At 49.1% G+C, this 24,006-nt stretch overlaps 1 protein-coding gene across 4 annotated transcripts in view; it reads left to right on the top strand.

Moving 5' to 3' along the window:
• STEAP1 (STEAP family member 1) overlaps positions 1-24,006 on the top strand; it is a 56,409-nt gene that overhangs the window by 3,933 nt on the left and 28,470 nt on the right. For 2 of the 4 annotated variants that reach the window (XR_010787334.1, XM_066585006.1), the window contains exons 1-2: positions 9,386-9,418; positions 11,839-11,943. Coding sequence is in view for 3 of the 4 variants with exons in the window: in XM_066585006.1 (XP_066441103.1) it covers positions 9,392-9,418; positions 11,839-11,943 (132 nt within the window). In the remaining variant the exon portion in view is untranslated. Of the gene's footprint in view, positions 1-9,385; positions 9,419-11,838; positions 11,944-24,006 lie in introns of those variants that run through there. The other 2 variants (XM_066585007.1, XM_066585008.1) reach the window with 1 other exon arrangement.

Below are 24,006 nucleotides of genomic sequence, written 5' to 3'. Positions count from 1 at the left end.
TCCAGGTCCCCTCTTGCAGACAGCAGCCTCCTATTATTCAGCGCAGCACACTCACAGCTCAGCACAAATGGCTCCTCTTTATAGCATCCTCCTTCTGGAAAGTTCCCAGTGAGCATGCTCAGTTCATTTGTAGTGAATTTGGTGCAAATTTTGGTCTATGCAGTGATTCTGGAACAATTTTTGCCGCATCTCCACAGCTACATAACCATTCAGAGTGAGCCCCGTACAAATGTGTCTTTACAATGTGCAGGAGGTGGACTAGCACTTTTGCATCTGTCCCTTATTTCCTCCACCAGACCAATGTCTCCACTGAGATCAGTGATATGACTCCACAGTAGGACTCAGTCTGTTTGTAGTTTGGCACCCTGACCAGTTCTCTTCCAGTAGGTGCCCTCTCAACCCTCTCTACATAGCCAATGGCTGCCACAGTCCTCTGGTGCTCTTACCTCCAGCACACCAGCAGTATGCCAATGTTCTGCAACACTTGCCCAGCAGGTCATTCAGGTGCTTCGAACAGTCACTGTCACATTCCACTTCTGCTGTCAAACTTTCCCTTTTCTGCCCACTTTTGCTCTCCTTTCTTTATTGTCGCTGCACAACTCCACAATGCTCACCAGCACTGCACATGGGTTCACACTGATGCTCAACACCTCCTCCTCCTGCAAGCTGGCAGCCGATGAGAATGGTGCCCCCTTTAGTGGACCCAGCAGTAATAGTTCCCTGCTTAATGGACTGAGCAGTAATAGTTCCCTGCTTAATGGACTGAGCAGTATTAGTTCCCCCCTTAGTGGACCCTGCAGTAATAGTTCCCCCCTTAGTGAACCCAGCAGTGATAGTTCCCTCCTTAGTGAACCCAGCAGTAATAGTTCCCCCTTTAGTGGACCCTGCAGTAATAGTTCCCCCTTTAGTGGACCCTGCAGTAATAGTTCCCCCCTTAGTGGACCCTGCAGTAATAGTTCCCCCCTTAGTGGACCCTGCAGTAATAGTTCCCCCCTTAGTGGACCCTGCAGTAATAGTTCCCCCCTTAGTGGACCCTGCAGTAATAGTTCCCCCCTTAGTGGACCCTGTAGTAATAGTTCCCCCCTTAGTGGACCCAGCAGTGATAGTTCCCTCCTTAGTGGACCGAGCAGTTATAGTTTTCCCCTTTAGTGGACCCAGCAGTAATCGTTTTCCACCTTAGTGGACCCAGCAGTAATAGTGCCCCTTCTTGGTGCCCTCTTCACTTCTGAACCTCTGGTCAGGCAGCGACAATGTCTTCAAGTGTTATACCTCAAGGTCAAGTCCCGGTGTGAATGGGTTGCAGCACTCAGAGAAGATCCTCAATCCTCCCCCTGATGTCTGCATTCCTGCACATGCAGTACACAGCACAGATGCTGGGAGGAGTGAGGCTCTTCTCTGAGCTACAACAGCATCCCGTCCTGACCGGAGTTTGACTGTGAGTTATAGCGCTTGTGTCAGGAAGGGTATCATTTGTCCTTAAAGGGGTTGTCCCGCGAAAGCAAGTGGGGTTATACACTTCTGTTTGGCCACATTAATGCACTTTGTAATGTACATTGTGCATTAATTATGAGCCATACAGAAGTTATTCACTTACCTGTTCCGTTGCTAGCGTCCCCGTCTCCATGGTGCCATCTAATCTTCAGCGTCTAATCGCCCGATTAGACGCGCTTGCACAGTCCTGTCTTCTGTCTTCTGAATGAGACCGCTCGTGCCAGAGAGCGGCTCCTCGTAGCTCCGCCCCGTCACGTGTGCCGATTCCAGCCAATCAGGAGGCTGGAATCGGCAATGGACCGCACAGAAGCCCTGCGGTCCACCGAGCATGAAGATCCCGGCGGCCATCTTCGCACGGTAAGTAAGAAGTCACCGGAGCGCGGGGATTCAGGTAAATACTGTGCGTTTTTTTTTTTAAGCCCCTGCATCTGGTTTGTCTCACGCCGAACGGGGGGCTATTGAAAAAAAAAAAAACCGTTTCGGTGCGGGACAACCCCTTTAAGGAGCGAACTTAGAAGGTGAGTGAGGAGACTTATAAGGCCATACATGCTCCTCTGGGATATATTCAAATAAGGTAGATGGAACAATACCTCTGCAGCGCCACCTATTGGAAGGCAGCATTTTTGCAAGCCAATGTTAGACTTGATACAAGTGGCACAGGTACGGCTCTGGTAGGCACTATGATTTGGAGTAGTCACCGCCAGGCACTGTACCGAAGGGACTTGTTTAGCACCTTACAGATTCCGGTTTCCCAGCAGTAAACTTTATGAGTTCTCTTTAATGCAGCTTCATTTTTTTATTGTTGCTCCTAGAAGTAGTAAAATGTGACAATGGGGCCCTTTAGCCTAAAAGGTTCTGCACACCTTGTCTATGGGGATTGGACCAGAATCAACACCTAGGATCCTTTGTTCCCCTGAAGATAAGCGGCAGCAGAAATCTCTGGCAAAGCACACAGCCTACTGAAGTATTAGGGATGTTAATGGGTTATCCAGGCACTTATTGATGACCTATACTCAGCATAGGTCACCAATTGATCGGCTGGGGTCCGCCACATGGGATCCCGATTGATCAGCTGTTCTGGCAATCGCTATCACTCCAAAACACTCAGGGGCACAAAGTGGAAGCAGACAGCTCCAACCCCTGTGTAGTGGCCAGTGCTGGTAACTGCAGGTGTAGCTGCATGCATATTTGAGCACCTCCCATTGCCCTCTATGGGCCTCTTAGGTGCACAATATAGAGCAGGACACATTTTTTGCACCCGCGAGAACCGCGCACGCAAAAAAAAGAGAACGAACCCATTGAAATCAATGTGTTCTATTTTCTACGTTTTGCTAACGGGATTTTTCCACGTGCAAAAACGCAGAACTTAGCAGTTGAGTGTTCTTAGTGTAAGCTCCATCTTCTGCAGCAGGCCTGCTGACTAACTATAGTATGTCCCTCTCTGGTGTGCCCATTTATAAACCCCTTGGAGGCCAGCCTCACTTACAGATCCATAGGACAGGAATCGCAGCTGCTACCAATCCTGGCTTGTCTGAGGTGAGGATGGTGCTCTACCACACTGTCCAACATGCATGGGCACGGAGCGGAAGCAGATAGCTCCAACCCCTGTGTAATAGCCAGTGCTGGTAACTGCAGGTGTAGCTCCCCTTAAATCAAAGAGAGCTACTCCTGCAGTTACCAGCATTGGCTACTAGACAGCGGTCAGTGCTATCTGCTTACACTCCGTACGCCTGTGTGTTTTGCCAATGACAGTGGGCACCGCAACAGCTGATTCGTTGGGGTATCAATATACTGAGACTATGACAACCCCCAATAATATACTATGAACCCCAAATGACACTCTGTATATACTATGACGCCCTATACCCACACTACTGTATCCGATGAACCTACCTGTGATCCCACCCCTATATACTATGGATTTACCCAGCTGTCTTTCCCTCCTATATACTATGACACTCCTGTATACCCCCATGTCCTACTCCTATATACTACAGTATGTCCCCTAGTGAGCAGGACAATATACAGGGGGTGGTTACAGGCGGTCATAGTATGACTATGCAGATTAGAGTGGTGTGTTTGGGGTTCACTCAGCATCCTCCTTCTCTCCCTGGTCCCAGCGATCAGTCCTGGGCCCTTTTCCTGGTGTCAGGCGGGCGGGCACTGTTGGTTGCACTCAAGGTGGTCATAAAGCTGCAGCCTGGTCCTGATCATCGGCACCTTTACCCCGCTGCTCGGACCAACGCAGTACAGGAGGCATTGAAGGGGTTAGTTGTCCAGCCTCTGGTTGGTACATGTCGCTCAGCTTCTACCCCGGCTCTGTACTGGAAGCCCGGGAGCGGGGGAAGGAGCTGTGTTATACAGTGAGAGGCGTGGGGTTCCCCTTGTCGGCCTGTGTGCGTAGAAATAAAAGTAACTTCCGCGTAAAAGATTGGGAACCTGAGCGAGGAAAAATTGCAATAACTATTATGGTGGTGCAGGGGCCATTTGGCCAGGTCCCAGTTGCAACCCCTGCGACCCCTATTGCCACACCACTGCAGCTGACAACTGTGCAACACACACATTATATAGCTGTCTATATAATGTCCCCATAGAAGAACAAGTAACTGTTCCCGTAACTGTGGCAACCAGAGTGCCTATATGGTAAAGAGTCGCTATAATAGTGTCACAACCATGCCAAAAACTACATGAATGACCCCACAAATGCAGCCGTGACCACATGTGTATCAGGTACTGCAAGCCCTTAACACAGCAGGTACAACTTCTTGCAGGCTTCTGCTGTGTGTCCTGTGCGGGTGCCCGATCCACAGAAGTAAATTACTGCAGCAGAAACCTGCCACTAGGCGGTGCAAACTGAAAATTACTTTTTACAGTATCTTAAAGGGAATCTGTTAGCTTGAAAGGGCTGTCCAAACTGCAAGCATCATGTTATGGGGCAGGAAGAGCCGAGTAGATTGATATCTAGTTTTATGGGGAAAGATTCACTATAACTTGTATTTTATGTATTGACATCCATGCTTGTTCTGAGCTTAGGAGTCCAGTGGGTGGAGCTATTAGTGATTGACAGCTATCTCTACATGCATAGTCCTACACTGATAGCTGTCAATCACTGATAGGACTGCCTACATCATGGCTCTCTTCTGCAATGGATTTTTGCTTGAAGTGAATGAGGTTTGTTAATACTCTATTCACTTCCCATTCAGTGGGAAATCCACAGGCAAAATTCCACACCAGATCCGTGATGTGTGAACTCACCAAAAGGGAACGGTATAAATCAGTCTTTAGTTTGCTACACTAGTGGGGTCTTATGAGGCAGATCTGTGCCTGCATAGAAATAATCCCAAACCCTGTTGCAATATAGTATTTAAAGGGGTTGTACTAGGATCACAAATTCTTCCCTATCCACAGGATAGGGGATACTTGCTGATCGGTGGGGGTCTCACCGTTAAGACCCCCACTAATCACAAGAACGGGAGCCCAGTGTCCTGCTCCCCTGTCACTATGGGGGTTCTCCTCTCTCCTGCAGTAACATCACAATGAATGGAGTGCTGGCGGAGCGTGCGCAGGTGGCGCTGCATTCATTTCAATAGGGCTGGCGAAAATTTGTGGGCGGGTGCCGCTCTGTTGGCTGCACAGTTCCATTAAAAGTGAACGGAATGTCAACATACTTGGCGACCAGCGATCCATTCAGTCTCCTCATTATCTCCCCTGCAGTAAGGAGGCTAGGGGACAAGGGACCTCCATTCTCGAGAATGGCGGGGGTCTTAGCAGTGAGACCCCCACTGATCAGCAAGTTACCCCCTATCCTTTGAATATCCTCTGGATGGGGAAGAACTTGTAATCTTGGTACAAGCCCTTTAATCAATGTAAATTCATGAATTCTTTACAGTAAGGGCTCCCACCCACTGGCGTTTTTTTTCTCCACTGTGATGCGATTCTAAAGTTAAAGTCTCGCATCGCAGTGCGAGAAAAACGCAGGCAGATATCCCAAAATCACTGGGATATCGTTGCGACATCGCCAGTCTTTTCAATGGGGCCAGCGGCAGCAGCGCTAGCCCCATTGAAAAGATATGGAGAATGCCGCGGACTTCTGCCACAGCTGTGGTAGAAATCAGCGGCATGCTATCCCATTGTTTTAAATGAGATCGGCACTGCTGCCGATCCCATTCATGAATGAATAGCTAAGAGCTATTTGCCATTGGCTGAGCGCTCAGCCAATAGCTAAGCAGTAGCTGCTATTGGCTGAGCCCTCAGCCAATCTGCACAGCCCTTTCAGGAGGCAGGGATTTTTAAATGCCCGTCTGCTGAAAGAGCTCAGTAGCAGTGCCGGGGAGCCAGCCGGAGGACGCGGCTGACAGCAGGAGAGGTGAGTAACTTTTTTATTATTTTTTTAACCCCTTTTTTATGTTTATCGGGGAAGGGCTTATATTTCAAGCCCTTCTCCAATAATCATTCTGCAGGGCCTGTCAGAAGCCACTGCTTTCAATGGGATCGGCAGCAGTGCCAATCCCATTGAAAGCAGTGGGATAGCATGCCGCTGACTTCTGCCACAGCTGTCACAGCTGTGACAGAGGGTTCCTTCATTCCCGCGGTCCCTGCGGGGATGAAGAAAACTCCTGTCACAGCTGTGGCAGAAGTCCGTGGCATTCTCCATATCTTTTAAATGGGGCTAGCGTTGCTGCCGCTGGCCCCATTAAAAATTTCTCGCACTGCTCTGCGAGAGTTTTCACTTATTCTAGCAGCGCAGTGGAGAAAAAAACGCTAGTGGGTGGAAGCCCTAACAAACAGATAGAAAATGAGACAAATTACAAATGAGAAAACTCAGAAGGCGCAGAATACTAGAAGGTTAACAGAAGCCTCCTCCTATCAGTTTACTGAATCACAGGATTATCCTGATGGATTTCTTCTACTCAGTCGTCTTCTTCTGGCCGGCGCTGCATCCGGAAAGTCTTCAGACCCTTCACATTCTGTTATGTTGTGGACTTGTGCAAATTAAAAATAAAACCAAGTTTTCCCCATTATAATGACAAAGTGACAACTAACATTGACATAAGTATTCACACCCTTAGAAAGGACACTTGATATTTCGCTCTGGGGCTTCCTATTTCTATCACTCATCTCTGAGATGTTTCGATGCCTTGATTGAAGTCACTGGTGGTAAATTCAGTTGATTGGACATCATTTTAAAAGACACCTCCCTGTCTATGTAAGGTCTCACCGCTCACAATGCAGATCAGAGCCAAAACCAAGCTATGAGGAGGACAGAACTGCCTGTAGAGCTCAGAGACAGGATTTGGGAGCACAGATCTGGAGAAGCTACAAAAATATTTCTTCTGCCCTGAAAGTTCCCAAGAACCCAGCGGCCTCCATGATTCTTACATGGAAGAACAGCGAGGACTCTTCCTAGAGCCACCGACCCACCAAACTAAGTAATCGGGGGAGAAGGGCCTTGGTAAGAGAGGTGACCAAGAACCCAATGGTCACTCTAGCTGAGCCCAAAGATCCTGTGAGCAGATGGGAGAAACTTCCAGAAAGTCAACCATCATTGCAGCCTCCACTAATCTGGTCTTTATGGCAGAAAGAAGCCTCCTTAGTAAAAGACACATGGAAGCTGCCTGGAGTTACCAAAAAGTACCTAAAGGACCCTCAGACTGCGAGAAACAGGATTCTCTGGTCTAATGAAACCAAGATGAAACGCTTTGGCCTCATTTGTAAGCGTTGCGTCTGGAGGAAACCAGTCGCCGCTCATCACCTACCCAATCAGCTAAGTACTGAGTGCGGGGTGTGAATACTTATGTCACACTTTATCTGTTCTCACTTTATCATTATGGCGGACTGAGTGCAGAAGGAAAAACCTGAATTTTTTTTAAATTCACACAAGGCCACAATGTAACAAGATGTAAAAAAACTGCAAGGGCCTGAAGACTTCTGGATACATTGTATATTATATCGGTAACGTAGCAGATCATCAGATGCCGGATTACAGGAATGTCACTATATCAGTAATTTTCCTATTTTGTTTTCTGCACATCCGTTTTGAAGTCCGGCTATTTCTGCCTCGTCTCTTCCCGTCACTCCGTGTTTGCATAAACTCCTCTGCACATAAAAATATTCGGCCATTTCTCAGAAACTCTGACATTTACATAGAGTTGGCAGAATCAGACGAGAAACAAAAATCCGCCTCTATGTATTTATTTACTAAGGAAAATGGGTTTATTAGGAGCGTATAACAGCAGCCATTCATTGGAGAGGAACCGGCGGGCTGTTAGGGGCCGAGTGTTTACTGCGACCACAGAACAGTCTACTGTCTCATTCATTTTCTGGATTTCGCTTTTCTTAAAGTGGTAGCGCGCCTCTAACACTACAGTAAACACCAGTGATAAAGAACACATGCAACAATGTTTTAATTTCCAACATTGTTACTTTGTATGTTTATTTATCAAGAATATAAAAGTATCACCTAGATACAATGTATTACTAGTAAGAGCCAAGTCCTGGATCTCCCACTGACAGTCTTTCAAGCCTTCAGGATCAGGTGCACTGCGATGTTTCCATGGTCCTCCCTGCTATCCAAGCTTAACACCCAAAGGACAAGTTCCTTTTTATACTGAATTAGTAATTGACCAATCCTACATGTGGATTTAAAGGGGTTGTCCCGCGGCAGCAAGTGGGTCTATACACTTCTGTATGGCCATATTACACCAATGGGCCCTTTATTAGAGCCCCAACCCTCTCATAATTGGAGCTTTCCTCTATGGAAATTATCCCTGTGACCCCGGAGTGCAGCATATAACTATGTGACAAGTTTTCCATGGATCAGTTTCAGTGTAAATTAACATTAGATGGGACTTCCAACGAGGTTTGGTCACTAGTCCTAGACCTGCCGGGCCAGGATTTCAGAGGTCTGGTCACCAGTACTAGACTAGCCGGGGCCAGAATTTCACTGACAATCGCATGGGGATTTCTTGTTCAGCCAGTATACAGAGTATGGTGTGATTGAGGAAACGCATCCAGCAAAAGGGGATCTTGTGGATGGAGGCAACTCCTCGCTGGAAGGGGTCAGAGGAGGATGTCAGGATCCGGTGCTGCACAGTCAAGCAAATTGCAGTGAAATACAATGCTGTCACTAATAAGTCCAAATGCTCAACTCACCATTCCTTAGCATGGAGGGTCTATAACAGCAGACGACCAGTTCAAGAGCTGTTACGGCTAAGAGAAACGGAAAGGCAAGACTCCAGCGGGCAAAATAGTGAAAAAGTGGAATCACTGAGCAGCAGAAGAACATTACCTGGTCAGGTGAATCCAGATTTCTGCTGCTGATGGGAGGTCAGAATTTGGCACAAGCAGCATGAATCGGTGACCCCTTCCTGTCAGCCGATCGGAGCATGTCAGCACCGCCATTTCATCTAGTGAAATCTACGGCACAACAAACTCTGGATTCTGAAGGCTGAAGAAGGTCCAACGTGCTACTAGATGGGGGTCTAATAAAGTGGCCATTCAGTGTATCCCAAAGCTAAAATAAATATATAAATACGGTATCAGAGTGTAGCTTTCATCCTCTGTGTAACATCCATAGAATGCTACAAGAAACAGGTAGCAAATAAACGGTTTAACAACATGGAAACAATGTAAATCCCGGCTGTGAGATCACAGAAGCAGGTTACAGTCACGCTGTTCATCTAATCCCCATGGACTGAGTCCAATCCGCAGATCCAATAAACCTCACGCTGCAGTCATTTCTTTTTGCGCTGTTCTGCACTGAGATTATCTCCCTGGATCTCCTCTAGAATGAACCGTCTGAGCTTGGAGACGAGCCGCGGTTCTGTCATTTCATGCTGGCTTCTATATCCTTTACAGCGTCTACTGCGTACCAGCGAGGTGGGTTCTTGGTGAAGATAACATGGAGGACAATGACCCTCGTGTCCGGGTGGGTTGCAAAAATCAAATTTATGTTTTCTCCCAAAGTTTCCTTTTAAGGACCTTTCACAAGGGATGGAATTAATCTGTGCGGAAGATTCTGCGTCACACAGTTATCCGTATGGGGCGGAATTTTTCACCTGTTAAAATCTGCATATCTTTACTTCAAAATCGCAAGAATAAATTCTGCAGCTGCCAAGCTAAGCTGCAGACATGTGTCTGACTCCTGGTCAAAGTCCACTCTGTTGCTGCGGATTTTAATGCGCTTTTTGATGCAGAAATGCTGCGGAATTTGCCATGGAATTTTTCGCTATGTAAATTGCGCAGCATTTCCGCTGTGCGTCAGCATATACTCAGCATACACTTAGCATACACTCAGCATACACTTAGCATACACTCAGCATACACTCAGCATACACTTAGAGAGCAGGGATCTTCTCTGGCTCGTACAAGAGAGTCTTGAAAAGGAACCCCGACTCTGGGATGTTCCTATGCCCTAATAGTCGTTGCCATCATGAGACAACCCTTTTTAATACACATGGATAGCATAGAAAAAATATATTAAAGTTGTATTCTGGGAATTTAACCCCTTGTAGTTTTGAGGACCAATCCTCAGAATAGGTCATCAATAATTATAATTGATCAGTGGGGGGTCTTCACTTGCATAGGTGATAAAAGACTATCTTGGGAATACTCCTTTTAATAGCATCATGGTTGTTTGAGGTAGCACAACCTGAACCTGTCTGCACTAAGCAGGGGCGTAACCCCTAATTAATATTCATGAGCAGAGCTCTTCTGAAGAACTAATGAAGTTGAGTTGAATCTCAGCCTAAATTAATTGCATAAAATCACCTAGATAGTGTAAAATAATTACTAAAACCTCCAGAAATAACACCTCAATGACCAGCGCTCTTTAATAGCAGCCTACAGAGCTCAGGCGCGGGCGGCTTAGTAAACAGAAGAGGGAGAAAAAGATCACGTGAATTCTCAAATTAAAACATTTCAAACCAAATAAAATGTGCACCTTAGTGTCGTCCAGCTGGAGCCTCCAGCAGCCCACCCAATAGTCAGCTCTTATACCCCCCCATTGACTTTTATGGGGAACTTTGGTGAGAAAATATGCAAATTTTTTTCGTCCAACCAAAATGCACGCTCAATATATGGAAATATGAACGAACCCATTGAAAGCCGTAGGTTCTACTCTCAGTATATTGCGTGTGTAAATTTTGTCCATGTAAATATGAGCGCAGATACGCTAGTGTGAAGCCAGCCTAAAGTCAATGGAATCGCATAAATACGCAATGAATCTGCCAAAACAAGCGTATTTATTATTTACCCTTTAAGGGCGAGCACCCACTGGCGTTTGCGTTTTCCGCGGGAAAAAACGCAGCGTTTTCGCCGCGTTTCCCGCGGTTTTTCCGCCCGTTTTCCGCGGCGTTTTTCGCGGCGTTTTCGCGGCTTTTCCATTAATTTCCATGGAGAAAAATAAGGACACATATGCAACTGACAGCTCCTATGTTTAAAACGCAAACGCAACGCAAAAAAAACGCCAGTGGACAGGAACACATGTTATCTCTATGCCTGTGCAGGAAAAACGCAAAACGCAAAACGCAGGTAAAAAAACGCCAGTGGGTGCTCGCCCTAATGAAGTAGAAGTCTATGGGACCTTCCTGCATCTTTTTTACACATGTGAAAAAGGCAGTGAATACGCGTCTAAAGAAAGGCAAGATGGTCCAAATACACGTGAAGAGGCACAGTTTCAGTCCGTGAGAACGCTGTGTATGTCACTGCTTACGCCCGTGTGAATGAGCCCTAAATGTAACTACTCCTTAACACGGCTGTGGATCTCTGCACGATGATGAGTTTCTCCCCTTCCACCTCTTTGGCACTGAGCGTCCTACCTTTGGAGGGTGGCCAGGGTGCCGGGTAGGGGCTCAGAGCTGTGCCGCCACTTGTGAGATGTTGAGCAGAGCGGTGTGGTGGTGCATGCCAGAGCTCAGAATCCAAGATGGCAGACACTCCCTGTTCTGGTGCCAACCCCTCTGCCAAGGGGAAAGTGGAGAGCCGGTCCTTTTGCATCCGGACCTCGTGGGCCATAAAAAAGGACATGCCGGGCCTTGAGTTTGGCTCGTGGTCTAGACCAGTGTTTCCTAATGCCAGTCCTCAGCGCCCCCAAGAGGTCATGTTTTCAGGATATCCTATAGAGAACCCCTGTGGCAATGTCTGAGGACCGACAATAATTACATCACCTGTGCAACACTGAGGAAATCCTGAAAACCTGACCTGTGGGGGTCCCTGCGGACTGGAGGTGGGGGCACTGGTCTAGACCATCGAAGAATCCAATAATTAGAGTCTGTTTAACCGCAGTGAGTAGCAGTGTTGGGGTCGAAGTCCAATTGCCTAAAATTCCCTTTGCTTTTTGCTTTTCAGCCATCATCCAACATGGCAGACGAGGAGGCGCCCAGTTCTTGTATGGGGAATGGCGATCTCTGGGCACCACAACAATGGAGAAGTATGGAATGCAAAACCCAATTGGTAAGACTGTCCTGTGAATGGGAGAGCAAAGAGGAAGGGCTTATGCAAATTTCCTGTACGGGGGGGGGGGGGGTTGATGCAATGCAGGTGTGGAACTGCGGTTGGACCTAAAATGTTCTGCAACTTAGTATTCGAGTGTTGGAAATTATATTATACATGCAGTCGAACTGGCCGTCACCCAACTTTCCCGAAAGTGACTGCATAGACTTTGTAGCAGGAGGAGAATGTTTTATACATTACCAGGATATTAACAGTAATCTGCGTATTACAGACTAGTTCTGTACAGGAGAGCACAAGCGTCTGCCCTCAGCCACAACTGCAACTACGGCGCTCGATGCCAATTAAGAGGCTGGCATGCTCGGAGTCTGGGCGTCCTGCCAGCCCTATGCCCATGCTGTACTGTCCTGCAGACAGGTGTCAAAATGCCACATGAAGAGCGCAGCGATGACAACAAAAGGCGAAAGATATGTCACATCACACTCTGCACTGGTGGCTGTGATTGGTCAGGGGACGGATCTTTGAAGGGTCCACAGGGGTCAGCGGTCGGCACTTGTTATCATGCTCCAATAAATTAGTAGAGAACAGCAGCCTATAAAATGTGGAAAAATGCAAATCGGTAATCAGACAAAGTAAAGGTAATTATTATTAAAGCAAAACAAAACTTATATGGTGGAGCAGCATTCCCCCCCCCTCCGAAATAGCAGAGGGGGGCTTGATGCTGTTTAGAGATGAGCGAGCACCAAAATGCTCGGGTGCTTGTTACTCGGGACGAAATTATCGCGATGCTCGAGGGTTCGTTTCGAGTAACGAACCCCATTGAAGTCAATGGGCGACCAGAACATTTTTGTATTTCGCCGATGCTCGCTAAGGTTTTCATGTGTGAAAATCTGGGCAATTCAAGAAAGTGATGGGAACGACACAGAAACGGATAGGGCAGGCGAGGGGCAACATGTTGGGCTGCATCTCAAGTTCCCAGGTCCCACTATTAAGCCAAAATAGCGGCAAGAGTGCCCCCCCCCTATCAACTTTTACTTCTGAAAAGCCCTCATTAGCAATGCATACCTTAGCTAAGCACCACACTAGCTACAACAAAGCACAATCACTGCCTGCATGACACTCCACTGCCACTTCTCCTGGGTTACATGCTGACCAACCGCCCCCCCCCCCCTCCCCCCCACAGCGCACACCAAAGTGTCCCTGCGCAGCCTTCAGCTGCCCTCATGCCACACCACCCTCATGTCTATTTAGAAGTGCGTCTGCCATGACGAGGAACCGCAGGCACACACTGCAGAGGGTTGGCACGGCTAGGCAGCGACCCTCTTTAAAAGGGGCGGGGCGATAGCCCACAATGCTGTACAGAAGCAATGAGAAATATAATCCTGTGCCACCGCCATCAGGAGCTGCACACGTGGGCATAGCAATGGGGAACCTATGTGCCACACACTATTCATTCTGTCAAGGTGTCTGCATGCCCCAGTCAGACCGCGGTTTTTTATAAATAGTCACAGGCAGGTACAACTCTGCAATGGGAATTCCGTGTGCACCCACAGCATGGGTGGCTCCCTGGAACCCACCGGCTGTACATAAAAATATCCCATTGCATTGCCCAACACAGCTGAGGTAGTAATGTCGTGCTTAATGCAGGTGGGTTTCGGCCCACACTGCATGCCCCAGTCAGACTGGGGTTCTTTACAAGTGGAAACAGATGCATTTACAAGTCCCTGTGGACTGACAGCATGGGTGGGTGCCAGGAAGCCACCGGCGGTACATAAAAATATCCCATTGCATTGCCCAACACAGCTGAGGTAGTAATGTCGTGCTTAATGCAGGTGGGCTTCGGCCAACACTGCATGCCCCAGTCAGACTGGGGTTCTTTACAAGTGGAAACAGATGCATTTATAATTCCCTGTGGACCGACAGCATGGGTGGGTGCCAGGAAGCCACCGGCGGTACATAAAAATATCCCATTGCATTGCCCAACACAGCTGAGGTAGTAATGTTGTGCTTAATGCAGGTGGGCTTCGGCCAACACTGCATGCCCCAGTCAGACTGGTAATATGTACCTTAACAGTAACCGCGTTGGTGGTAATGTGGTGGTGACTGCGGACCTAGTAGCGCGGTTTTATTTTGTTGGTTTTCGGAATGTGGCCAGGATTAAGTGGGCCGTGGCGGGGGATGTTTTGGAGGCACTACGTGTCCTCTCCACGTGTCCGTGGTTATATGCACCTTAACAGTAACAGCGTTGGTGGGAAATGGCCTCGCCGCCATCATGTCTTTGGGAAGCCTCTGTTTCCACACCCCAGAGACATACCATTAGCAGCGGTATAGGCAGAGCCCAGAATTAGTAACATTTCAGCCGTAGCATTAGGGACAGGCCCCACTAACATATCACTAGCAGCATTATAGGGGGAGCACAGTATGCGTTTCATTTCAGTAATAGTAGCACTCAAGACAGGCCCCAGTAACAATTCCGAAGCAGCAGTATAGTGGGAGCGCAGTCTTCGTTCCATTTCAGTAGCTGCAGTATAGACAAGGCACAAGTTACATTTATGTAGCTAAAGTGTAGGCCAACCCCACACACACTTCTGTACCATGAGTGCAGGCGAAGAACATAGAAATTACTATGATTACACTGTAGGCGAGGGGCCACAAAAATTGCTGTATCAACAGTACTAATGTACATCCAAAAAATTAGCCATGGCCAACCAAGACGGCAGGTGAAACCCATTAATCGCTTTGGTTAATGTGGCTTAAGTGGTAACTAGGCCTGGAGGCAGCCCAGTTTAACTAGAAATTGGTTCAAGTTAAAGTTTCAACGCTTTTAAGAGCATTGAAACGTATAAAAATTGTTTAGAAAAATTATATGAGTAAGCCTTGTGGCCCTAAGAAAAATTGCCCGTTCAGCGTGATTACGTGAGGTTTCAGGAGGAGGAGCAGGAGGAGGAGGAGGAATATTATACACAGATTGATGAAGCAGAAATGTCCCCGTTTTGGATGGTGAGAGAGAACGATGCTTCCATCCGCGGGTGCAGCCTACGTATTGCTTACGTATCGCTGCTGTCCGCTGGTGGAGAAGAGAAGTCTGGGGAAATCCAGGCTTTGTTCATCTTGATGAGTGTAAGCCTGTCGGCACTGTCGGTTGACAGGCGGGTACGCTTATCTGTGATGATTCCCCCAGCCGCACTAAACACCCTCTCCGACAAGACGCTAGCCGCAGGACAAGCAAGCACCTCCAGGGCATACAGCGCGAGTTCAGGCCATGTGTCCAGCTTCGACACCCAGTAGTTGTAGGTGGCAGAGGCGTCACGGAGGACGCTTGTGCGATCGGCTACGTACTCCCTCACCATCCTTTTACAGTGCTCCCGCAGACTCAGCCTTGACTGGGGAGCGGTGACACAGTCTTGCTGGGGAGCCATAAAGCTGGCAAAGGCCTTGGAGAATGTTCCCCTGCCTGCGCTGTACATGCTGCATGATCTCTGCGCCTCCCCTGCTACCTGGCCCTCGGAACTGCGCCTTCTGCCACTAGCGCTGTCGGATGGGAAGTTTACTATCAGTTTGTCCACCAGCGCCCTGTGGTATAGCATCACTCTCGAACCCCTTTCCTCTTCGGGAATGAGAGTGCAAAGGCTCTCCTTATACCGTGGGTCGAGCAGTGTGTACACCCAGTAATCCGTAGTGGCCAGAATGCGTGTAACGTGAGGGTCACGAGAAAGGCATCCTAACATGAAGTCAGCCATGTGTGCCAGGGTACCTGTACGCAACACATGGCTGTCTTCACTAGGAAGATCACTTTCAGGATCCTCCTCCTCCTCCTCCTCCTCATCCTCCTCAGGCCATACACGCTGAAAGGATGACAGGCAAGCAGCATGGGTACCGTCAGCAGTGGGCCAAGCTGTCTCTTCCCCCTCCTCCTCATCCTCCTCATGCTCCTCCTCCTCCTCCTGAACGCGCTGAGATATAGACAGGAGGGTGCTCTGACTATCCAGCGACATACTGTCTTCCCCCGGCTCTGTTTCCGAGCGCAAAGCGTCTGCCTTTATGCTTTGCAGGGAACTTCTCAAGAGGCATAGCAGAGGAATGGTGACGCTAATGATTGCAGCATCGCCGCTCACCACCTGGGTAGACTCCTCAAATTTTCCAAGGACCTGGCAGATGTCTGCCAAGCAGGCCCACTCTTCTGTAAAGAATTGAGGAGGCTGACTCCCACTGCGCCGCGCAAGTTGGAGTTGGTATTCCACTATAGCTCTACGCTGCTCATAGAGTCTGGCCAACATGTGGAGCGTAGAGTTCCACTGTGTGGGCACGTCGCACAGCAGTCGGTGCACTGGCAGATTAAACCGATGTTGCAGTGTCCGCAGGGTGGCAGCGTGCGTGTGGGATTTGCGGAAATGTGCGCAGAGCTGGCGCACCTTTCCGAGCAGGTATGACAAGTGGGGGTAGCTTTTCAGAAAGCGCTGAACCACCAAATTAAAGACATGGGCCAGGCATGGCACGTGCGTGAGGCTGCCGAGCTGCAGAGCCGCCACCAGCTTACGGCCGTTGTCACACACGACCATGCCCGGTTGGAGGTTCAGCGGCGCAAGCCAGCGGTCGGTCTGCTCTGTCAGACCCTGCAGCAGTTTGTGGGCCGTGTGGCTCTTCTCTCCTAAGCTGAGTAGTTTCAGCGCGGCCTGCTGACGCTTGCCCACCGCTGTGCTGCCACGCCGCGTGACACCGACTGCTGGCGACGTGCTGCTGACACATCTTGATTGCGAGGCAGAGGTTGCGTTGGAGGAGGAGGAGGAAGGTGCTTTAGTGGAGGAAGCATACACCGCCGCAGATACCACCACCGAGCTGTGGCCCGCAATTCTGGGGGTGGGTAGGACGTGAGCGGTCCCAGGCTCTGACTCTGTCCCAGCCTCCACTAAATTCACCCAATGTGCCATCAGGGAGATGTAGTGGCCCTGCCCGCCTGTGCTTGTCCACGTGTCTGTTGTTAAGTGGACCTTGGCAGTAACCGCATTGGTGAGGGCGCGTACAATGTTGCGGGAGACGTGGTCGTGCAGGCCTGGGACGGCACATCGGGAAAAGTAGTGGCGACTGGGAACCGAGTAGCGCGGGGCAGCCGCCGCCATCATGCTTTTGAAAGCCTCCGTTTCCACAAGCCTATACGGCAGCATCTCTAGGCTGATCAATTTTGCAATGTGCACGTTTAACGCTTGAGCGTGCGGGTGCGTGGCGTCGTACTTGCGCTTGCGCTCAAACTGTGGCACTAGCGACGTCTGGACGCTACGCTGAGAGACATTGCTGGATGGGGCCGAGGACAGCGGAGGTGAGGGTGTGGGTGCAGGCCAGGAGACGGTAGTGCCTGTGTCCTCAGAGGGGGGTTGGATCTCAGTGGCAGGTTGGGGCACAGGGGGAGAGGCAGTGGTGCAAACCGGAGGCGGTGAACGGGCATCGTCCCACCTTGTGGGGTGCTTGGCCATCATATGCCTGCGCATGCTGTTGGTGGTGCCTTCCCAGCTGATCTTGGCGCGAGAAAGGTTGCACACCACTGTTCGTCGGTCGTCAGGCGTCTCTGTGAAAAACTGCCACACCGTAGAGCACCTTGACCTGTGCAGGGTGGCATGGCGCGAGGGGGCGCTTTGGGAAACAGTTGGTGGATTATTTGGTCTGGCCCTGCCTCTACCCCTGGCCACCGCACTGGCTCGGCCTGTGCCCACACCCTGACTTGGGCCTCCGCGTCCTCGCCCGCGTCCACATCCTGTAGGCCTACCCCTACCCCTCAGCATGCTGTATTACCAGTGATTTGATTTCCCAGGCAGGAAAGAAAGTGGCGCAAGCCTGCAGCCAAAATAGAATTTTTTCCCTTGTTTTTCAAAAGGACAAGCCACACTGCGTGTATTCAATGAATATTACTAAGTTTAATAACTGTGTTGTGGCCCTGCAAATGTGTCAGAGAACTGCAGTGATGCAAAGTTATTCGCTACAGCAGATCAGGGATTTCCCATGCAGGAAAAAAATTGGCGCAAGCCTGCAGTAAAACGTAGCTGGCTGCGTCTGATTTTTTTTAACGTTCTGCACGCAGCACACACGTACCCAGAGCCCTGAGGACTGTCAGAGGCAGGCGAAATAGAATTTTTTCCCTTGTTTTTCAAAGGACAAGCCACACTGCGTCTATTCAATGAATAATGTATGTCTTCTGGCCCTGCCTACACAATTCTATCCCTGTAGTATTAATGCCGGGTGCAATGGTCTGCACAGCCGGTTTTGAGAAAGAAAAAAAAATATGCAACACTGCTAACAGCAGCCTGGACAGTACTGCACACGGATAGATGTGGCCCTAGAAAGGACCGTTGGGGTTCTTGAAGCCTACACTCACTGCTAACACTCTCCCTGCCTAACCACCACTTCTGTCCCTATTGCAGGGCGCAATGCTCTGCAGATCCAATTTTGAAAAAAAAATAAAAATTACAGTGCTAACACACTACTGCACACTATTAGATGTGGCCCTGAGAAGGACCGTTGGGGTTCTTGAAGCCTACACTAACTCCTAACACTCTCCCTATAGCAGCTCCACCGATATAGCACTTTCCCTCAGCTAACTCACAAGGCATCTGAGGCGAGCCGCGGGGGGGGCCGATTTTTATACTCGGGTGACATCTGATCGCCCCAGCCACTCACAGCAGGGGGGTGGTATAGGGCTGGAACGTCACAGAGGGAAGTTGTAATGCCTTCCCTGTCTTTCAATTGGCCAGAAAAGCGCGCTAACGTCTCAGAGAGGAAACTGAAAGTAACCGGAACACCGCGTGGTACTCGTTACGAGTAACGAGCATCCCGAACACCCTAATATTCGCCCGAGCATCAAGCTCGGACGAGTACGTTCGCTCATCTCTAATGCTGTTACATCTGTAGGAACCTTGTTTCTTAACCTGAGGGGTGTTAACCTGATAAAATGTCCCCGTGTACATAATATGTTCCTTCCCTGTTCTGATAGTACTGCTATGCGGCTAGATCTACATAAAGCGCCCTATATATGCACAGGATTGTGGGAAGTAGAATGCTAACAGATTTAGGGTTTGTTGGGCCTCAGTGCACCTGACAGATCAGTTTGCTCCAAAGATCAGGAAAGCCTCTTAATTCTTCATTCCAAACCTTCTCACACCAAAGAGGCAGTTTCACGCGTTTTCTACGTTTGTCTCCCAAATTGCTCGTTACCCTTAACTTGAATCCTTTCATCCAGTGAGAATAAATACAGAAGGCTGTAAAACATACAGATGTTTGGGGTCCGTATTACAGCAGCAAACTTGTTGGAGGGGTTTCAGAGCGGTAATGCAGAACCTAAACTGACCCAGACATTGAGTTAAGTAAAAGATAACTCTTCTCTGAACTTGTTACATCTTGTGTAAAGTATAAAAAATCTTGTACACATCTTGTATCCAAGCTAGAGGTGGTACAACAGGGTACTAGAGCCTCCATACCCACCCGTATCACATCTTGTATCCAAGCTAGAGGCAGCCCAACACGGTACTAGAGCCTCCATGCCCGCCTGTATCACATCTTGTATCCAAGCTAGAGGCAGTACAACAGGGTACTAGAGCCTCCATGCCCACCCGTATCACATCTTGTATCCAAGCTAGAGGTGGTACAACAGGTTACTAGAGCCTCCATACCCACCCGTATCACATCTTGTATCCAAGCTAGAGGCAGCCCAACACGGTACTAGAGCCTCCATGCCTGCCCGTATCACATCTTGTATCCAAGCTAGAAGCGGTACAACAGGGTACTAGAGCCTCCATGCCCACCCATATCACATCTTGTATCCAAACTAGAGGTGGTACAACAGGGTACTAGAGCCTCCATACCCACCCGTATCACATCTTGTATCCAAGCTAGAGGCAGCCCAACACGGTACTAGAGCCTCCATGCCTGCCCGTATCACAACTTGTATCGAAGCTAGAGGCGGTACAACAGGGTACTAGAGCCTCCATGCCCACCCATATCACATCTTGTATCCAAGCTAGAGGTGGTACAACAGGGTACTAGAGCCTCCATACCCACCCGTATCACATCTTGTATCCAAGCTAGAGGCAGCCCAACGCGGTACTAGAGCCTCCATGCCTGCCCGTATCACATCTTGTATCCAAGCTAGAGGCGGTACAACAGGGTACTAGAGCCTCCATGCCCACCCATATCACATCTTGTATCCAAGCTAGAGGTGGTACAACAGGGTACTAGAGCCTCCATACCCACCCGTATCACATCTTGTATCCAAGCTAGAGGCAGCCCAACACGGTACTAGAGCCTCCATGCCTGCCCGTATCACATCTTGTATCCAAGCTAGAGGCGGTACAACAGGGTACTAGAGCCTCCATGCCCACCCATATCACATCTTGTATCCAAGCTAGAGGTGGTACAACAGGGTACTAGAGCCTCCATACCCACCCGTATCACATCTTGTATCCAAGCTAGAGGCAGCCCAACACGGTACTAGAGCCTTCATGCCTGCCCGTATCACATCTTGTATCCAAGCTAGAGGCGGTACAACAGGGTACTAGAGCTTCCATGCTCACCCATATCACATCTTGTATCCAAGCTAGAGGTGGTACAACAGGGTACTAGAGCCTCCATACCCACCCGTATCACATCTTGTATCCAAGCTAGAGGCAGCCCAACACGGTACTAGAGCCTCCATGCCTGCCCGTATCACATCTTGTATCCAAGCTAGAGGCGGTACAACAGGGTACTAGAGCCTCCATGCCTGCCTGTATCACATCATGTATCCAAGCTAAAGGCGGTACAACAGGGTACTAAATCCTCCATGCCTGTCCGTATCACATCTTGTACCCAAGCTAGAGGCAGTACAACAGGGTACTAAAGCCTCCATGCCCAGCTGTATCACATCTTGTATCACAGCTAGAGGCGGACCAACAGGGTACTAGAGCCTCCATGCCCACCCGCATCACATCTTGTATCCAAGCTAGAGGCGGTACAACAGGGTACTAAATCCTCCATGCCTGTCCATATCACATCTTGTATCCAAGCTAGAGGCGGACCAACAGGGTACTAAATCCTCCATGCCTGTCCGTATCACATCTTGTACCCAAGCTAGAGGCGGACCAACAGGGTACTAGAGCCTCCATGCCCACCCGTATCACATCTTGTATCCAAGCTAGAGGCGGACCAACAGGGTACTAGAGCCTCCATACCCACCCGTATCACATCTTGTATCCAAGCTAGAGGCGGTACAACAAGGTACTAGAGCCTCCATGCCCATCTGTATCACATCTTGTATCCAAGCTAGAGGCGGACCAACAGGGTACTAGAGCTTCCATGCCCGCCCGTATCACATCTTGTATCCAAGCTAGAGGAGGTACAACTGGGTACTAGAGCCTCCATGCCCATCCGTATCACATCTTGTATCCAAGCTAGAGGTGGTACAACAGGGTACTAGAGCCTCTATGCCGGCCCGTATAACATCTTGTATCCAAGCTAGAGGCGGTACAACAGGGTACTAGAGCCTCCATGCCCGCCTGTATCACATCTTGTATCCAAGCTAGAGGCGGACTAACAGGGTACTAGAGCCTCCATGCCCACCCGCATCACATCTTGTATCCAAGGTAGAGGCGGACCAACAGGGTACTAGAGCTTCCATGCCCGCACGTATCACATCTTGTATCCAAGCTAGAGGAGGTACAACAGGGTACTAGAGCCTCCATGTCTGCCTGTATCACATCTTGTATACAAGGTAGAGGCGGTACAACAGGGTACTAGAGCCTCCATGCCCGCCCGTATCACATTTTGTATCCAAGCTAGAGGAGGTACAACAGGGTACTAGAGCCTCCATGCCCACCTGTATCACATCTTGTATCCAAGCTAGAGGCGGACCAACAGGGTACTAGAGCTTCCATGCCCGCCCGTATCACATCTTGTATCCAAGCTAGAGGAGGTACAACAGGGTACTAGAGCCTCCATGCCCATCCGTATCACATCTTGTATCCAAGCTAGAGGTGGTACAACAGGGTACTAGAGCCTCTATGCCGGCCCGTATAACATCTTGTATCCAAGCTAGAGGCGGTACAACAGGGTACTAGAGCCTCCATGCCCGCCTGTATCACATCTTGTATCCAAGCTAGAGGCGGACTAACAGGGTACTAGAGCCTCCATGCCCACCCGCATCACATCTTGTATCCAAGGTAGAGGCGGACCAACAGGGTACTAGAGCTTCCATGCCCGCACGTATCACATCTTGTATCCAAGCTAGAGGAGGTACAACAGGGTACTAGAGCCTCCATGTCTGCCTGTATCACATCTTGTATACAAGGTAGAGGCGGTACAACAGGGTACTAGAGCCTCCATGCCCGCCCGTATCACATCTTGTATCCAAGCTAGAGGAGGTACAACAGGGTACTAGAGCCTCCATGCCCGCCCGTATCACATCTTGTATCCAAGCTAGAGGAGGTACAACAGGGTACTAGAGCCTCCCTACAAGGGGTTGGTTCTTCACAATAAATCCTTTTGCTCTGATATTGTAATCACTTCCTTATATCAACGTTAAAATCACACAAAGAAAGTAACTCACCTCCCCTAGAAATTATCAGATGGAATGAAACTGACGATGAGTGTATATACTGTGTATATATATATACTCCTTCTAAGGGAGGGAGTAGTGCTGGCAGGGAGTGTTCTTGTAAAACAGCTCTTCTCCCTCAAGCACTGATGTATCAGGTTATTGTTGTTGGCCCTATACTCCAGCCCTTCTGTGTTGTGGAGCGTCAGGCTTGTTATCCAGTTGCAGTACCGTCTCTTTTCTTGTAAGGTCGCGCCGCGCCGCTGGCCTGCAGACTGTAGTGCTGCCATTGTTTGCCTTTATCTGGAGTAAATCACGAGGATGACTGCGGCTCGGTCTTTGGAGTCACGATTTACATGTCTTCCTCTTTACTTGTGCGCCGGCATGCATGAAATGTTGGGCAGCAGATCTGCTGTGGCATCAGCTGTTTCATTGTAGGGGATCTTATATATCTTTGCAAGGAGACAAAGACGGCTTCATCGGCTCCAGTTGCTTTCATTGGAGCCTTTCACTGGATTCACACATGTGGATATTATGAATCACTCACCCTGCAGCGAGGCATATGGACCTGAATGCACACAGCCTTGCCTTATGGCTCTCTGTATGAGGGGCATTCACATCTGCAAGGCTGATACACAAGTACCATGCATTTTGTTAGAAAAACGCATCGAATCGCGGCACTTGTGATTTTCACGCACACGGAGGTCACATATTACTCCAGCGTAATCGCCTGCTGTAATGCTGTAAAAGGCCCCGTTAATGAACACTGCATTTTGCAAACGCCTGTGAGAGCGGCCGGCGCCATTACTGCTGGTTTTCACACACATGGAAAAATCGCATGTGGTTTCAATAGTAAAATGCTGGAACACACATTTCACTCGCATGCAGTCACATGATATGCGAGTGAGATACGTTTTTTCACCTTTCCGTAGAAAATAACGGTCAGTTCTGCAGCAGAATCCGCACAGGACAGGCTGCAATCATGGACTATCGGTCGGAGAGAGAAATCGCTTGTGTGTATTAACCCTCTGAAATCAATGGCTTCTCCTGGCGTACAAGTCCGATCCACATCGTAATCAGAAAGAACTCGCGCAGGAAAATCACCCGTGTAACTGCGCCCTGATATGTGTATATATATATATCCTTCTACACCGGTTGCAGGCGCCGTGCGTTCACAGTTAGGCGTGCCGGACTGCTCACTGCTTCCATAATAAAACTTTACAGCCCCCTCTGAGGGACGTTTGATTCCAGTGTTTATTTATCGACCTTCAAATACGGAAGTTGTAGATGTGAAAAAACAAACCCGCAGATGGCGTAAACGGGATGCTACGTGCAACGCCGTTCAGAAGGACATATTGTTCTGTATGAGGCCATGTATGTTCTCTTCGAACAATCCCTTTTTGTATCTTACTGCTGATAAGTTGATCACAGGGTCTTCAGGAAGTAACAGATCCAACAGCAAGCGTTCAATTCCCCTGCAGCGCCTCCACAGGGCAAATAAAGTGTTACAGAGA

The sequence above is a fragment of the Eleutherodactylus coqui genome, chromosome 12 (assembly GCF_035609145.1).
Source record: "Eleutherodactylus coqui strain aEleCoq1 chromosome 12, aEleCoq1.hap1, whole genome shotgun sequence".
NCBI classification, from domain to species: Eukaryota; Metazoa; Chordata; class Amphibia; order Anura; family Eleutherodactylidae; genus Eleutherodactylus; species Eleutherodactylus coqui.
Note: the sequence above shows the minus strand (reverse complement) of the source record. Positions and strands in the feature narration are given on the sequence as shown.